The sequence below is a fragment of the Globicephala melas genome, chromosome 12, assembly GCF_963455315.2.
Source record: "Globicephala melas chromosome 12, mGloMel1.2, whole genome shotgun sequence".
In the NCBI taxonomy this organism is placed as follows: domain Eukaryota; kingdom Metazoa; phylum Chordata; class Mammalia; order Artiodactyla; family Delphinidae; genus Globicephala; species Globicephala melas.
In genome coordinates, this window is record NC_083325.1 from 26678679 (window position 1) to 26694046 (window position 15368).

The 15368-nt window shown below is 39.1% G+C and overlaps 1 protein-coding gene across 1 annotated transcript; it reads right to left on the reverse strand.

Moving 5' to 3' along the window:
- Positions 1-1039: 1039 nt before the first annotated feature.
- LOC115864211 (large ribosomal subunit protein eL42-like) lies at positions 1040-1425 on the reverse strand. Its single transcript, XM_030877732.2, has one exon. It carries the CDS (start codon positions 1406-1408, stop codon positions 1088-1090), a length of 321 nt encoding a protein of 106 aa, XP_030733592.1. The 5' UTR covers positions 1409-1425; the 3' UTR covers positions 1040-1087.
- Positions 1426-15368: the final 13943 nt, after the last annotated feature.

The window sequence follows — 15368 nt, forward strand, 5'->3', positions numbered from 1 at the left end:
CTTCCAACCCAAGAGCATGGTATATCTGTCCATCTATTTGTATCACCTTTAATTTCTTTCATCAGCGTCTTATAATTTTCTGCATACAGGTCTTTTGTCTCCTTAGGTAGGTTAATTCCTAGATATTTTATTCTTTTTGTTGCAATGGTAAACGGGAGTGTTTTCTTGATTTCACTTTCAGATTTTTCATCATTAGTGTATAGGAATGCCAGAGATTTCTGTTCATTAATTTTCTATCCTGATACTTTACCAAATTCATTGATTAGCTCTAGTAGTTTTCTGGTAGCATCTTTAGGATTCTCTATGTATAGTATCATGTCATCTGCAAACAGTGACAGCTTTACTTCTTCTTTTCCGATTTGGATAGCTTTTATTTCTTTTCCTTCTCTGATTGCTGTGGCTAAAACTTCCAAAACTATGTTGAATAAGAGCGGTGAGAGTGGGCAACCTTGTCATGTTCCTGATCTTAGAGGAAATGCTTTCAGCTTTTCACCATCGTGGACGATGTTGGCTGTGGGTTTGTCATATATGGCCTTTATTATGTGGAGGAAAGTTCCCCCTATGCCTACTTTCTGGAGAGTTTTTATCATAAATAGGTGTTGAATTTTGTCGAAAGCTTCTATTGAGATGATCACATGGTTTTTCTCCTTCAGTTTATTAATATGGTGTATCACGTAGATTGATTTGCATATATTGAAGAATCCTTGCATTCCTGGAATAAACCCCACTTGATCATGGTGTATGATCCGTTTAATGTGCTGTTGGATTCTGTTTGCTAGTATTTTGTTGAGGATTTTTGCATCTATGTTCATCAGTGATATTGGCCTGTAGTTTTCTTTCTTTGTGACATCCTTGTCTGGTTTTGATATCAGGGTGATGGTGGCCTCGTAGAATGAGTTTGGGAGTGTTCCTCCCTCTGCTATATTTTGGAAGAGTTTGAGAAGGATAGGTGTTAGCTCTTCTCTAAATGTTTGATAGAATTCGCCTGTGAAGCCATCTGGTCCTGGGCTTTTGTTTGTTGGAAGATTTTTTTTTTTTTAACAATCTCAAATGTTTATTGCCTTCATAACAAAACAAAATATGAAGCTCAGAACTGGATCACTTGGCCCTTTCTCTTCTTATCTCCTCCCAGCTCAAAATGCTTGCATCTCTTAATAGCCAGCATTTTCTTAAATCTGCAGTTAGGTTCAACACATTCAAGCCTCAGCACAATCTTCTTTGTAGTTTTAGCCTTTTTCCGGAAAATCGGCTTAGTCCGCCCACCATAGCCACTCTTCTTTCTGTCATAACGCCGCTTTCCCTGGGTATACAGAGAATCCTTGCCCTTCTTGTACTGTGTCACTTTGTGGGGTTGGTGCTTGCCACACTTCTTACAAAAAGTCCGGCGGGTTTTAGGAACGTTCACCATGTTTTCGACAGCGCTATCAGCACGGCTGTTGGAAGATTTTTAATCACAGTTTCAATTTCAGTGCTTGTGATTGGTCTGTTCATATTTTCTATTTTTTCCTGATTCAGTCTTGTCAGGTTGTGCATTTCTAAGAATTTGTCCATTTCTTCCAGGTTGTCCATTTTATTGGCATAGAGTTGCTAGTAGTAATCTCTCATGATCCTTTGTGTTTCTGTAGTGTCAGTTGTTACTTCTCCTTTTTCATTTCTAATTCTATTGATTTGAGTCTTCTCCATTTTTTTCTTGATGAGTCTGGCTAATGGTTTATCAATTTGGTTTATCTTCCCAAAGAACCAGCTTTAGTTTTATTGATCTTTGCTATCCTTCATTTCTTTTTCATTTATTTCTGATCTGATCTTTATGATTTCTTTCCTTCTGCTAACTTTGGGGTTCTTCTTGTTCTTCTTTCTCTAATTGCTTTAGGTGCAAGGTTAGGTTGTTTATTCGAGATGTTTCCTGTTTCTTAAGGTACGATTGTATTGCTATAAACTTCCCTCTTAGAACTGCTTTTGCTGCATTCCATAGGTTTTGGGTTGTCGTGTCTCCATTGTCATTTGTTTCTAGGTATCTTTTTATTTCCTCTTTAATTTCTTCAGTGATCACTTCGTTATTAAGTAGTGTATTATTTAGCCTCCATGTGTTTGTATTTTGTAGAGATCTTTTCCTGTAATTGATATCTAGTCTCATAGCATTGTGGTCGGAAAAGATACTTGATACAATTTCAATTTTCTTAAATTTACCATGGCTTTATTTGTGACCCAAGATATGAACTATCCTGGGGAATGTTCCGTGAGCACTTGAGAAAAATGTGTATTCTGTTGTTTTTGGATGGAATGTCCTATAAATATCAATTAAGTCCATCTTGTTTAATGTATCATTTAAAGCTTGTGTTTCCTTATTTATTTTCATTTTGGATGATCTGTCCATTGGTGAAAGTGGGGTGTTAAAGTCCCCTACTATGAATGTGTTACTGTCGATTTTCCCTTTTATGGCTGTTAGTATTTGCCTTATGTATTGAGGTGAGCACTTATTTATAATGTCAAAAAATTTCTCCCATTTCACAGTTGTTGATGTTTCAATTTCTCTGAAGGAAGGAAACAGCATATCTCATTTATCCAGACACTCTTTAAAATAAAATTTTGTCTTTTTATGTTTTGTCAAAATAGAAATTCATTGATGTCTTCTGCTTTAAAAGGAGTTCAAAACATTTCAAGAAAAAAAAAGAAAATGTATGAAATGGAAGATAAAAATCCCCACCATCCAGACAACCATTATGAACAGATATTTTTCAATACAAATACACATTTATAGTACTGTACACACTGCTTTATATGCTGCATAATTTATTTCACTTTTTATTATCTTTCATTTGCCACTAGAATATCAACTCTAGAAAGGCAACAAGTTCTTTGCTTTTTTGCTCATTGCTGTATCCTCCATGACTACAGGAGGACCTGACACATGTGGGCCCTCAAGAAACATCTGTTAAATGAAGAAATAAATAAAATCCCACTTTTAATCACTTAACAAAATGTCTTGGAATTTCTTATTTTTCCTGTGTCCATAAACATAGATTTTCATCATTATCCACTTTATTAGCTGCATATATTTCAATGTATTTATCAAACTACCCTTTACTGATTGACTGTAATAAGTAGTTTCCACTTTGTCACTATTATAAACAATACTGTGATGAATATGCTTTTACTTATGTGTGGGTACCTATGGGATTATATCCTTAGATCATTCCAAAAGGAGAAATTTCTTGGTTAAGTAGAATACACATTTAAAAATGTATATGGGCTTCCCTGGTGGCGCTGTGGTTGAGAGTCTGCCTGCCAAGGAAGGGACACAGGTTCGAGCCCTGGTCTGGGAGGATCCCACATGCTGTGGAGCAACTGGGCCCGTGGGCCACGGTTGCTGAGCCTGCGCGTCTGGAGCCTGTGCTCTGCAACAAGAGAGGCCGCGATAGTGAGAGGCCCGCACACCGCGATGAAGAGTGGCCCCCACTAGAGTGGCCACAACTAGAGAAAGCCCTAGAGAAAGCCCTAGAGAAAGCCCTCGCACAGAAACGAAGACCCAACACAGCCATAAATAAATTAATTAATTAATTTAAAAAAAGAAAACACAAATAGTTACAAAAAAATAAGATAATAAACTAAAGATGAAACATATTAAAAATCATAATTGTAAAAAATATATATATATATATTTATTTATTTGGTTGTACTGGGTCTTAGTTGCAGCATGCCTGAAACTCTTTTAGTTGTGGCATGCGGGATTTAGTTACCCGACCAGTGATTGAACCCGGGCCCCCACATTGGGAGTGGAGTCTTAACCACTGGACCACCAGGGAAGTCCCTAGAATACACATTTTAATTAGAAATAATTTTGCTAAGCCAGACCTCCAGAAAGTCATTGCAATTTATTCTCCCACTAAGGTATGAGAGTGCTTATTTTCCTGGAACCTAACTAGAGTGCATCAAACCTTTTTTTTTTTTTTTTAAATGCTTTACCCAGTTTAAATTATGTCAGAGATTGCATCATCTTCTGCTTGTTTACAGCTAAGAGCTTCAATGAGCCAAACCACCAAGGGAAGCCAAACAGCTTTTACTCCTATTCTTAGAGCATACTCTTTACTGTAATTATTATCCAATGTATTTCTTTTTTTTAATTAATTAATTTATTTATTTATTTTTGGCTGTGTTGGTTCTTCGTCACTGAGCGTGGGCTTTCTCTAGTTGTGGCGAGTGGGGGCTACTCTTTGTTGTGGTATGTGGGCTTCTCATTGCGGTGGCTTCTCTTGTTGCAGAGCACAGGCTCTAAGCGTGCAGGTTTCAGTAGTTGTGGCACACGGGCTCAGTAGTTGTGGCACACAGGCTTAGTAATTGTGGCTTGCGGGCTCTAGAGCGCAGGCTCAGTAGCTGTGGCACACGGACTTAGTTGCTCCATGGCATGTGGGATCTTCCCGGGCCAGGGCTCGAACCCGTGTCCCCTGCAGGTGGAATCTTAGCCACCGCACCACCAGGCAAGTTCAGCCAATGTACTTCTTTAAGTTTAATTTTTAAAAAACCCTATCTTTACTTTTGTTTTTACATATAAATATTCATTTTTAAATACTGAGTCACAAATCTAAGCATTTTTGAGCACCCTAATTACATACTCCTACCATATCTAGTCCACAATCTGGAAGTATTATTTTCTGTTAATTATTCACTTTATACAGTTAGAAAGAGGAAGGACAAGTAAAGAGATGGTCTAGAAAGGCCAGTCAATCCAGTTGCTATTTTCCCTGGTCTTTAAATTTATAGTAAAGGCTCAGAGAAGTCCTAGAGTACAGTAAACACTCAGAATTTCCCAACTGATTTGCCCATCGAACATTTTGCAGAATAGAGTTCTACAGATGATCCGCTTGAAAACACAATTAGTTGTAGAGTCCTGGTCTGGGTTTGAATTACAGCTCTGCCCCCTACTATTAACTTTAGGCAAGTTAACATCTCTAAGCTTTAATTTTCTCATCCATAAATAATATTTCTTCATATGACTATTGGGAGGAATAAATGAAATCATGTGTGTAAAGCTTCTGGCATGTAGTAAGTGTTCTGTAGCAAGTAAGTGGAAGCTGCACTCTTACCATATCAGGGCTCTCACCTAATCAGGTCATTTTATCAGGCTCTACCATTGATTTCATCAAGAACTATGTCCTACACCCTGAGAAAACCATAATTCAAAAAGAGTCATGTACCACAATGTTCATTGCAGCTCTATTTACAATAGCCAGCACATGGGAGCAACCTAAGTGTCCATCGACAGATGAATGGATAAAGAAGATGTGGCACATATATACAATGGAATGTTAGTCAGCCATAAAAGGAAACGAAATTGAGTTATTTGCAGTGAGGTGGATGGACCTAGAGTCTGTCATACAGAGTGAAGTAAGTCAGAAAGAGAAAAACAAATACCGTATGTTAACACATATATATGGAATCTAAAGTAAATAAATAAATAAAAAGGTTCTGAAGAACCTAGAGGCAGGACAGGAATAAAGACGCAGACGTAGAGAATGGACTTGAGGACACGGGGAGGGGTAAGGGTAAGCTGAGACGAAGTGAGATAGTGGCATGTACATATATACACTATCAAATGTAAAATAAATAGCTGGTGGGAAGCAGCCACATAGCACAGGGAGAGCAGCTTGGTGCTTTGTGACCACCTAGAGGGGTGGGATAGGGAGGGTGGGAGGGAGATGCAAGAGGGAGGAGATATGAGGATATATGTATATGTATAGCTGATTCACTTTGTTATGAAGCAGAAACTAACACACCATTGTAAAGCAATTATACTCCAATAAAGATGTTTAAAAAAAAGAAAAGAAAACTATGTCCCACTCACTGTCTAGATCACCTGGGTTAGATTTGGATTATTCCTAAAACTGATACCATACATTTCTTGGTTTGTATCATTTCTGTAGATGGCTGATCTAATTAATGTTATGATTCTTAACTGCACTTTGGGAGTTAGCTTGCAGTTACCCTCTTGTGACTATCAATACCTTCCATACCTTTCATTAAACTGAGGGACAAATTATACTAATGCCCTCACATTTTATTTCACCATTTTATTTTAATCATTAGTTTCTAGAATTAGTATTAAGGCCTCTTTGGGGACCAGAATTTGGTTTGCCACTTTTTATACTTGATATCTTTCTTCTACAAACATGTTATTGAATTTTTGTCACCACCCATTAGAGGATTTTACTGATTGTTGCGATGATTTTGTACTGACTGACATTCCCTCAATTTTTATTCCAAACTGCCATTTTTTTAGTGGTGCCAAAATGGTGACTTCTGGGTTCTTAGAGCTCATTCTTTTTTTTTTTTTTTTTTTTTTTTTTTTCTTAGAGCTCATTCTTACATCTACTCGGTTGTAGCCATAGGATCTCAGATAGGGAGGTATACTGGCTGCCCACCTTGGGCCTCTTGTAGGTGCTGTGAGGATCAAAATCCAGAATTCTGTCTACTCACACTGAATTGACTGGTTCGCTGATCACATTAGCAGTTGGTGATTGATGTTCTGTTCCATGTATTACTTGGTAATAAGTATAAACTACTGTTGATATTGTTGATAAACCCAAATTCTCTTTAAAATGAAAGGAATATTGTTCCCCATCTAGACCACAGGTTGGCAAACTACAGCCCTCAGGCTGGCCACCTGTTTTTGCAAATAACGTCTTCTTGGAATTCTGCCATTCCCATGTTTATGCACTGTCTCTGGCTGCTTTGTGCTACAACAGTAGAGTTGATTGGCTGTGACAGAGACCAAGTGGCCTGCAAGCCTAGAATATTTACTATCTGGCCCTTTAAGAAACAGTTTGCCAACCAACCCTTGATCCAGACTATCAGAAGTTGCCAGATAATCATTGTTTCACAGCAAGGGGAGTTGGATGTGTTTAAGGGATAGTTTAATCAAACTATGCCTGAAACCTCCTTCACCACTTTAGAGTTATACCTGAATTCATTAGAATTCTTGAGTCCTGTTAGATCTTGGTTTGGAGCTCTCTTTTTTTTAAATCTTTTTATGGCCTTTGTTTTAAAGTCTGTTTTGTCTGATATGAGTATTGTGACCTCTGCTTCCTTGTCATTTCCACTTGCATGAAATATCTTTTTCCATCCCCTCACTTTCAATCTATGTGTGTCCTTTGCCCTAAAGTGGGTTTCTTGTAGGCAGCATACTGTAGGCTCTTGTTTTTTAATCCAATCTGCCACTCTGTGTCTTTTGATTGGAGTATTTAGTCCATTGACATTTAAGGTAATTATTGATAGATATGTATTTATTGTCATTTTAAACCTTGTTTTCCAGTTGATTTTTTATTTCTTCTTTGCTCCTTTCGTTATCTTTCTGTTTTTCCTTTTGGTTTGGTTTGATTTGGTTTTGGTTTGATGATTTTCTTTTGTATTATGCTTGCGTTCTCTTCTTTTTGGTTTTTGTGAATCTATTGTGTTTTTGATTTGTGGTTACCTTGTTTTTCAAGTATGTTAACCCACTACTATATCTACTTGCTTTAGACTGATAATCATATAGGCTCAAACACATTCTAAAAAAAAAAAATCATCTACATTTTCTTACTGTCATCCCTTACATTTTATGATTTTGATGTCCTCTTTTACATTTTCATGTTTATCCTTTTGCTATTCATTTTGGTTATTGCTTTCACAAAAATTTATCTTATATATTTTTTTAATCTGTATACTGGCTTATTTAAGTGATTAACTTTCCAATTGTGATATTCTCTAACCTATAGACTCTTGCTTCTTTTCTATTTTTTTAAATAGATCTTTATTGGAGTATAATTGCTTCACAATACTGTGTTAGTTTCTGTTGCACAACAAAGCGAATCAGTCATATGCATACACATGTCCCCATATCCCCTCCCCCTTGAGCCTCCCTCCCACCCTCCCTATCCCACCCCTCTAGAAAACTTTTCATTACTTCTTTTATGATAGGTTTAGTATTGCTGTATTCTTTTAGTTTTTGCTTGTCTTAGAAATTCTTTATCTCTCCTTCCATTCTAAATGATAATCTTGCTGGGTAGAGTATCCTAGGTTGTAGATTTTTCCCTTTCAGGACTTTGAATATACCTTGCCACTCCCTTCTGGTCTGCCACATTTCTGTAGCGAAATCAGCTGATAGCTTTATGGGGGTTCCCCTGTAATTAACTCTTTGTTTTTCTCTTGCAGCCTTTAGAATCCTCTCTTTAACTTTGGCCATTTTAATTATAATATATCTTGGTAGGTCTGTTTAGGTTCATCTTGTTTGGGACCCTCTGTGCTTCCTGTACCTGAATATCTGTTTCCTTCTTTAGGTTTGGGAAGTTTTCAGCCATAATTCCTTCAAATACATTTTTGATCCCTTTCCTCTTTGTTCTCCTTTTGGGATCCCTATTATGCATAGTTTGTCACACTTTACATTATCCCATAGGTCTCTTAGACTGTTTTCATTTTTTTCTTTTGTCTTTGTGTTCTGATTGGTTGATTTCCATAATTCTATCTTCCAGATCACTTATTCATTCTTCTGCATTATTCAATCTGCTATTTATTGCCTTTAGCTCAGGTTTTGTCTTGGCAAATGAGTTTTCTACTTTTTTCGGCTCCTCTTTACAGTTTCTGGTTCCTTTTTTTACAGGAATCTGCATTTCTGTCAATAGCTTTTCTTAATTCCTTCAGTATTTTTATTATCTCCTTTTTGAACTCATGTCTATTAGACTGAAGAGGTCTGTTTCATTTTTTATTCTTTCAGGGAATTCTCTTGATTTTTTAATTGGGAGTGGTTCCTCTGCTTCTTCATTTTGCTTATATTTCTCTTATTCTATGAGTTTAGGAGAAACAATTATCTCCTGTGGTCTTGGAGGGCTATTTTTATGTGGGAGCATCCCTGTGTAGCCTGCGTGGGTTTTAATATTTTTGGTGAGAGGACTGTTTTATGGATAGCTGTTGCCTCTTTCTTCAGTGTGGAGCATCAAACCTTTTAACCTTCACAATCTAATAGGTGAAAAATAGTGCTGTACTGGGTTTAAATTTGCATTTATTTGGTTATTAGTGAGTTACACATATTTTCTTGTTTATTGTCAGTTTGTATTTCTTCTTTTGTAAATTGCCTGTGAGGTTTTTTTGCATTTTTATTAGCGTGCCTAATTGTTTCTTATTGATTTATAATAATTCTTTATATACTTAAGATATTAATTAACATTTTGTATGCCGTGAATGTTACAAATAGTTATTCCTAGTTTGTCGTTTCTTTTAAAATTATTTTCATGGTATCTTTTTAAAAAAGGAAGTTTTACTTAAAGTGTTTTTAAATTGAAGGATAACATACATTTAGAAAAGTACACAAATTTTAAGTGCTCAGTGAGTCTTTATACCCGTATAATCATTACCCACATCAGGTTTCCATGTAACCTCTCCCAGTTGATAATCCTCCCAAGGTAGACGCTACTCTGATAAAGCTTTAACTTTTGATGTAATAATATCTGTTTATCCTTCATGGTATGTATCTTGGGGCCACGTTTAAAAAAATTCCTCTACTCATAATTATATATTCACCTACATTTTATTCTGGCACTTTCATTATTTCATTATTATATTGAAATCTTTATTTAATCCAGCTGAAATCTATTCTAATGTAAACAAGAGATAGGGATCAAACTCCCCTGTCTTCTCTCTTCCTTCAAAGCTATTACCAGCATTTTGTTAACTAGGCAACATCATTTATAAACTAGTCAACACCATCTCCATGATTTAAAATATTCTCTCTTTCTATATTCTACTGTCTTCCTTTATTTGCCCATTTCTGCATCAGTATCTCAGCATTTTAAATATAGCTCTAGGTTTTAATATCTGCTGAAGTAAATATTGCACTGTTATTCTCTTTCAAATATTTCTCTGTTATTATTGCTTATTTATTCTCCAGAAAAACTTTAAAGTCATTTTGTGAAATTCTCTCACCATATCCCCTGAAAGAGTTGAGATCCTAATTGGTTATATTGAATTTACATATTAATTAATTAATTAACGCATTTATGTATTTTTGGCTGCACAGCATGTGGGATCTTAATTCCCCGACAAGGGATTGGATTGAACCCATGCCCCCTGCTGTGGAAGCATGAAGCCTGAAGCCCTAACCAATGGACCACCAGGGAATTCCCTACATATTAATTTAGAAAACATCTATACCTTTACATAATTGTATGTATTTCCATTTATTCAAAACTTTCTTTATGTCCCTTAATAACATCTCAAGGTTTTCCTCATATAGACCTTGCACAGTTCTGTTTTTCAAACTAGGTTTTTATGTTTTTTGATGCTACTATATTAACATTTTTGTTATATTTTCTATCTGATTACTGACATATAGGAAACTTGCATTTTATTATATACATATATAATATATTATTATACACACATATCTAGTCATCTTGCTAAACTATCTCATTAGTTTGACGGGTTTTTTTTTTTGAGTAGATAGCATATCATCTGAAAATCGTATTTATTTAAACCAATATTTCTACATTTTATTTAGTTTCTTATTTTTATTACACTATTTAGAACTTTCAGAACAATGTTTAATGTGTTGCTCTTACAACTGGCATCCTTGTCTTTAATGAGAATGCCTCTAGCTCAGTGTTCTTAACCATCCCTACAACCCTCACAAGTTCTAATTCATTAAATCTGAGGTGGCACCCAGGCAACTGTGTTCTGTTAATTACACAGGTAATACTGAAGCATGTTCCCAATGTGTCATTGAGGATCATGATCTAGCATTTCCCCATTAAATAGAATTCAATATAATATGCATTATTTTACATATTATGGAAGTATTGTTCCACCAAACGTTTATTAAGAGTTATTAATTGGGAGTTGGATTTAGTAAAATGTCTTCTCAGCATCTCAATGATCCTCCCCCTAGGATAAAACCTGAAAACACCTGTTTGAAGGCACCAGCCAACTACCAAAATAGGACATAAGAGGCCAGGTTTCTGGAGAGAGAAAACTCATTCTGGTGAACTTGATATTCTATGCCATTTTCCTCTTGAGACATCTTTCAGTGTTTAAGCAGCATAGGGCAGAGACCAAGAAGTTGAGCAAGAAGCAGTAACTGAGAGAATGGGAAGCTTATCAGTACTTTTGGCAGACTTATGAGGCTAGGGAGAAAAACACTGGAGTTCAGAGCCCACTGTGGAGGAGGGGCACTGTCAAACGCTCCAGGCTTTCCACTGGGACCTGTGATGGTTAACTTTATGTATTAACTAGGCTAGGCCACAGTACCCAGATAATTGGTCAAATATTAATTGAGGTATTTCCGTGAAGGTATATTTTAGATGAGATTAACATTTAAATCAGTAGATTTTGGGTAATGCAGATTATCCTCCACAATGTGGGTGGGTTTCATCCAATCAGTAGATGACCTTAATAGAAGAAGACTGATCTTCCTGGAAGAAGAAATTCTGTCAGCAGACCACCTTTGGACTCAAACTGCAATTCTTCCCTGGATCTGCAGCCTGCTGGCTGTATGCGCGCGCTCTCTCTCTCTCTCTCTCTCTCTCTCTCTTTTTGGTTCTATTTCTTTGGACAACCCTAACTAATACTGTCCCATAAAAAAACTATGCTCTAGAGAATAAGGGCAAGCCAGAAATAGACCAGGCCTCACAAAGACTGAACCCAGCTTAAAATAAGTTCAATTCCAGAGCTTCCCTGGTGGCGCAGTGGTTGAGAGTCTGCCTGCCAATGCAGGGGACACGGGTTCGTGCCCCAGTCTGGGAAGATCCCACATGCCGTGGAGCAGCTGGGCCCGTGAGCCATGGCCGCTGAGCCTGCATGTCCAGAGCCTGTGCTCCGCAACGGGAGAGACCACAACAGTGAGAGGCCCACGTACCGCAATAAATAAATAAATAAATAAGTTCAATTCCAGATTGGAAAAAGGTGATTTCTAACTACCTGTGAAAATTTAGAGTAAATTCTCTTTAGAGGAAGATAATACTATTAAAGAGCCTGTACAAATATTTGTCCACAGTATCTGGCATTCAATTGAAAAATTATCAGGAATACCAGGAAGTAAGACTGAAACAGAAAAAGCAAACAATAGAAACAGATCACAGATGATCTATATTTTGGAAAAATACAAAAAAGAGAAATTTGGAATATGGTGAAAAGGTTTAACATGTGTAATTGCAGTCCTAGAAGGAGAGGAAAGAATGAGACAAGAAGAATATTTGAAAAATAATGGACAAGAAATTTCCAACAACACAGGTGAAATACATTAAGCTACAGATTCAAGAAGTACTGTGTATCCCAAGTAGGATAAATACAAAGAAAATCATTCCTAGACACATCATAGTGGAACCATGGTATGCAGGGTGGTGGTGGGGGTGGGGTGTGGAATATTAAGATAAAGAGAACAATTTAAAAGCAATTGGGTGGGGATTTCCCTGGTGGCGCAGTGGTTAAGAATACGCCTGCCAATGCAGGGGACACAGGTTCGAGCCGTGGTTAGGGAAGATCCCACATGCCGGGGAGCAACTAAGCCTGCGAGCCACAACTACTGAAGCCCGGGTGCCTAGAGCCCGAGCTCTGCAACGAGAAGCCACTGCAATGAGAAGGCTGCACACTGCAATGAAGAGTAGTCCCCCTTTGCTACCACCAGAGAAAGCTCACATGCAGCAACAAAGACCCAATGCAGCCAAAAATAAATAAATAAAATAAAGATAAAAAAATTTTGGGGCTTCCCTGGTGGCGCAGTGGTTGAGAGTCCGCCCGCCGATGCAGGGGACAAGGGTTCGTGCCCCGGTCTGGGAAGATCCCACATGCCGCGGAGCGGCGAGGCCCGTGAGCCATGGCCGCTGAGCCTGCGTGCCCGAAGCCTGTGCTCCGCAACGGGAGAGGCCACGGCAGTGAGAGGCCCGTGTACCGAAAAAAAAAATTTTTTTTGGACTGCATATTTGATGATATTAAATCAACAATAATCAACACTGCTTATAAGAGATACGCCTTAAATGCAAGGATTCAGTAAAACTGAAAGCAGCACTAATCAAAAGAAAGTTGTACTAACATCAAAGGTTTTAAGGCAAGGAACAGTCCTAAAGATAAAGAAATGTTTTATAATAAAAAAGAGTCAGTCCACCAGAGGATATAGCAATTCCACATTTATATGCACCTAACACACACACACACACACACACACACACACACACACACACACAGAGCAAGGGCAAAAACTGACCAAACAAAAAAGAGAAAGACACAAATTTGCAATCACGTTGATAGATTTTTAACACTGAGAAAATTCTCAGTAACTGATAGGACAAGGAGGCAAAAAAATCAGGAAGGATTTAGAGGATCTGAACAACAGGATTAACTCTTATCTGTGTACAGAATGTTGAGTGAACATTTTTGTTTCCCTGAATCGTTGCTATGGCCCCAACTGCAAACAACAAGCTATAGGAGATGGCCAAAAAACGGAGCCTAATGCCTTCCCCAAGGCTTACTGAGGGGCAGCTTAACCCCCTACTTTCTGGGAGCAGCGTCCCTGCCCCCCACTTGGAGTCCCCAGACACCTATGTGAGAAAGCTAGAGAGAGAAGGAGACTGAGTCTTCCCAGTTGGAGCCCTCAGCCTTGGAAGGAGAGTAGTGTTATGGTGAGAGGGAATTTTCTCCTTTCTCTGTGGGGAGGGGAGGGCTTGCTAATAAGTAACCCCTGCCAAGTGAGTGGGGATTCCAAGAGGACCTTTGGAAGATCCAGGTGCAATAGTTCTCATTCTCCTTTTGGGTGTCTGCCAGTGCAGAGGCTGTATTGATCTGCCCTGAGCCCACCTGAAGGGGTTTGGAGGAAGGCAATGAGACAGGGCAGACAGTGGGGAAGTCTGTGGAGCAGACTGGACAACCCCATTTGGGGTGTCCTCACAGGTCCAGTGGGCACAAGGAAGGTGGGTGGGCTTCAGCCTTCTTGCCAATATCTAAGCCAAGAGCAAGTCTGTGCGTGCACCCCTGGAGGGTGTATCCCTAGAGTGGGGCTAAGGGAGGGTAAAAGCGTTTGAACTAGACCAGATTTCCCATATCAAGGAAGTGTGCAGTTTAGGTGGGGGGCACTGTTTGCACAGAATATACCAAAAACCCCACGTGTGGTCGCTATGAGATAGCCAGCACTTGGACAGTCAGTGCTAAATGGAGAAGTGACAGCCAAAGGAAGAACTCTGAAACCTATCAGCCAGCTAACTAAAAAGACACATGCCCTTTTCCTGCCTGCCCTCAGGGATGACCCCAACTCTGGAGGAGCTCGAAATGGACATCACACCCCTTTCCTCTTTCTAGGAGTCCTGGGTCTTGGGCTGACCTGGAAGGTGTCCCAGGATCCCCGTTCCCTCCCTTACTTATTATCAGGCAGTTCCCTCCCCATTCCTGCCTGCATCCTTCTTGGCAAGCCTTTGTTATGTAGTGCCCCAGGTGGCTATTTTCAGCCTGGGAGACCGGAGAAGCTAGAGGGGAGGGATGGGGGAAGGGGGACTAGAGGGCTTTAAAAGTAGGGTTGGTAGCCTCCCTGCTGGATGGTTCTTTTTTTTTTTTTTTATAAATTTATTTATATTTTTATGTATTATTTTTGGTTGTGTTGGGTCTTCGTTGCTGTGCGCAGGCTTTCTCTAGTTGCAGTGAGCAGGGGCTACTCTTCTTCGTTGCGGTGCGCGGGCTTCTCATTGCGGTGGCTTCTCTTGTTGCAGAGCTCGGGCTCTAGGCGTACAGGCTCTAGTAGTTGTGGCGCATGGGCTTAGTTGCTCCGCGGTTATGTCTTCCCAGACCAGGGCTCGAACCCGTGTCCCCTGCATTGGCAGGCAGATTCTTAACCACTGCGCCACCAGAGAAGCCCTGCTGGATAGTCATCTAAAGGTAAAGCTTTATCTGACACTTCAGGCCTGCCCACAGAAGGGTGGCTTTTAATGAAAGGCACGCCCCCCCCACCTTCATTTTGTGATTAAGTGCTCTGGTTTCCCTGGGAAAGGCCTCAGCGTATAGGGACTCAGCTGAGCCTGGGCTGTTAGGATCCTCTGTCCATCTCTCTAGAAAGGCAAGGATGCTCCTCTGAAAGACGAGAGTCCGCAAAGTGTGATTTGGAGCAAACTACTGGCCTTGGGCCTTATTATTATTATTATTACTATTATTGATAGCTGCTACTTATTGACTTGGGTCTATGTGCTACAAACTGTATGCATTCCCTTATCTAAATGTGGTATTTTCCACATTTTAGAGAGTTGAGGACTTTGAAGCTGGGGAGGGTAAGGCACTTATTGAAGTGACACAGTCAGCCAGTGAGGGAGCCAGGAATCCACCCCAGGTCAGTTTAGCTTTGGAGCTGGCTCTTAACTGCAGCATTACGTCCT

What these genes read in the sequence shown, in the direction of transcription:
- LOC115864211 (XM_030877732.2), bottom strand. Translation starts at nt 1,408, where the DNA reads ATGGTGAACGTTCCTAAAACCCGCCGGACTTTTTGTAAGAAGTGTGGC.